This window comes from Sinocyclocheilus anshuiensis, unplaced genomic scaffold (assembly GCF_001515605.1).
Source record: "Sinocyclocheilus anshuiensis isolate Anshui unplaced genomic scaffold, SAMN03320099.WGS_v1.1 scaffold2668, whole genome shotgun sequence".
In the NCBI taxonomy this organism is placed as follows: domain Eukaryota; kingdom Metazoa; phylum Chordata; class Actinopteri; order Cypriniformes; family Cyprinidae; genus Sinocyclocheilus; species Sinocyclocheilus anshuiensis.
In genome coordinates this window covers 171,539-173,789 of record NW_015542734.1, presented here as the reverse complement: position 1 = coordinate 173,789, position 2,251 = coordinate 171,539, and the positions used below count along the sequence as shown (strand labels likewise).

The 2,251-nt window shown below is 46.2% G+C and overlaps 1 protein-coding gene across 1 annotated transcript; it reads left to right on the top strand.

Moving 5' to 3' along the window:
* The first annotated feature begins 3 nt into the window (after positions 1 to 3).
* LOC107694584 (sphingosine 1-phosphate receptor 3-like) lies at positions 4 to 952 on the top strand. Its single transcript, XM_016494282.1, has one exon. It carries the CDS (start codon positions 4 to 6, stop codon positions 676 to 678), a length of 675 nt encoding a protein of 224 aa, XP_016349768.1. The 3' UTR covers positions 679 to 952.
* The last annotated feature ends 1,299 nt before the right edge of the window (positions 953 to 2,251 follow it).

Below are 2,251 nucleotides of genomic sequence, written 5' to 3'. Positions count from 1 at the left end.
CGCATGTTCGCTCTGATCGCCGCCAGCTGGGCGCTGTCGCTGTTGCTAGGCGCTCTGCCTATTATGGGCTGGAACTGTCTGCATCATCTCAAGTGGTGCTCCACCGTCTTGCCACTCTACGCCAAGAGCTACATCTTCTTCTGCGTGTTTGTGTTCCTGACCGTCCTGCTGGCCATCGTCCTTCTGTACGCACGCATCTTTCACTTCGTCAAGTCCAACACGCAGAACCCGAGCTGCGTTCAGCGCAAACCCTACGGCCATCGCTCGCTGAAGTACATGGCTCTGCTGAAGACCGTCACCATCGTGGTGGGAGTGTTTATCGTGTGCTGGATGCCGCTGTTCGTGCTCCTGCTGATGGACTTCGTGTGTCCCGTGAAGACGTGTCCTGTTCTCTTCAAGGCTGATTACTTCCTGGGCGTGGCCATAACTAATTCCCTCATTAACCCCGTCATTTACACGCTGACGAGCAGAGACATGCGCAGGGCTATTCTGAAGCTGCTCTGCCGCCGCTGCCTGATGACCAAAGACGGCCGCGTGAGGAAGATCGGCATCCGCATCAGCTTCACGAAGACAGACGTGAACCGCCAGGGACTGGAGACGACCATCTCGTCCGGGAACGCCACCACCTCACCCATCAAATCCATCTACCCCAAACTCAAGCTCTCCGTCATCGCGTAAGCTCTCTTGAAGCCCGAGCACATTTCAGGCTCTGGACTGAATCGTGACAAATCGAACCTAATTAAAGGCAGTCACAAACCCAGTCACAAACCCTCATGCAGCCTGAAAGAGAAACGGTTTCAAACACGACAGTCGCTTTTGCGATATGGACCTGAAATCGTGAGCAGAAAGAGGTCTTTGCATAAGTGTTTTTCAGCATTTCAGCATTCGGTCCTTTACATGAGTCAGTCACAGTTACATTTGCACAAATACTCAGATATCAGTTCATCAGCCAGTATCAGAATCAGATCTGAATGCATGCAAAGACTTCAAACAAATATGCTGAACTGAACTGAACTGCAGACAGTGAGTGACGTGACATGTGACAGGTGACCAAGTATGGTGACCCATACTCAGAATTAGCGCTCTGCATTTAACCCATCCAAAGTGCACACACACAGCAGTGAACACACACACACCTTGAACACAGACCCGGAGCAGTGGGCAGCCATTTATGCTGCGGCGCCCGGGGAGCAGTTGGGGGTTCAGTTCTTGCTCAAGGGCACCTCAGTCGTGGTATTGAAGGTGGAAGAGAGCACTGTACATTCACTCCCCCCACCTACAATCCCTGCCGGTACGAGACTCGAACCCACAACCTTTGGAATACGAGTCCGACTCTCTAACAATTAGGCCACGACTCCCCACGACAGACAGGCCTTATATATGACAATATACTGTATGTCAATCATTTCTGATACTGCAAAACACGCAAACCCTTCACAGATAAAAGCAATATGAGAAACATCACTGTAAATATTCCACTCTCGTGCTCTTATCGAATGTTAAACCGTGAGCATCTCTTCACACAAAAGCATATTTAAGGTTTGTTTCTACAGTTTTCTTTATACAGTGTAAATACTGGACATGCTGTTTTTGGATGCTGTTGTAAAGCCTGATTTATACTAAATGTTATTTTTTATTTGATATTAAATATTTTTGAAGATAACTGAGATACAGGATAGCTTGTACATGCATTTCACATACAATCCCAAGATTATGAAGTTTGATTATGAGGCCGATAGTAAAACCTAAAAGGATTTGGTGAGGGTTTAGGGATAGAAAATATCATTAGGTCACTTTCATGATAATAAAATATTGTGAAAAAGGTATTTTTAAAATGTTCTTCACACTAAGAAAAAACTTTCTTTTACGAACTGATCATTGTATCGTTTTTTGGGGGGAAGCAAAAATGCCCTGATTTCCAGTCATTTGTTGTCATCAGTGTGAGAAGCCTAACATAAAACCATGTTCTTCATTGACTTCATGTATTTAAATGATTTGTTTTGTGTTGTTTAGAGTCTCACACTGAAGATGCTTCAGGGTCACTCTATAGTTGAACGCTGTACACAGATGCTCCATAGTGCTTTCTGTGTGTAGCGTGTCCAGTGTGCTGGCAGTGATGCATGTCAAGGCTGTGGTTCAGATCTGTGGGAGTTTGCAGAGGGGCTGCTCGACTTGCACACTAACATGGAAACACAATTCAGCTCAGTTTTCCCCTGTTTACCGTAAACACACACTGCCATACACACACACA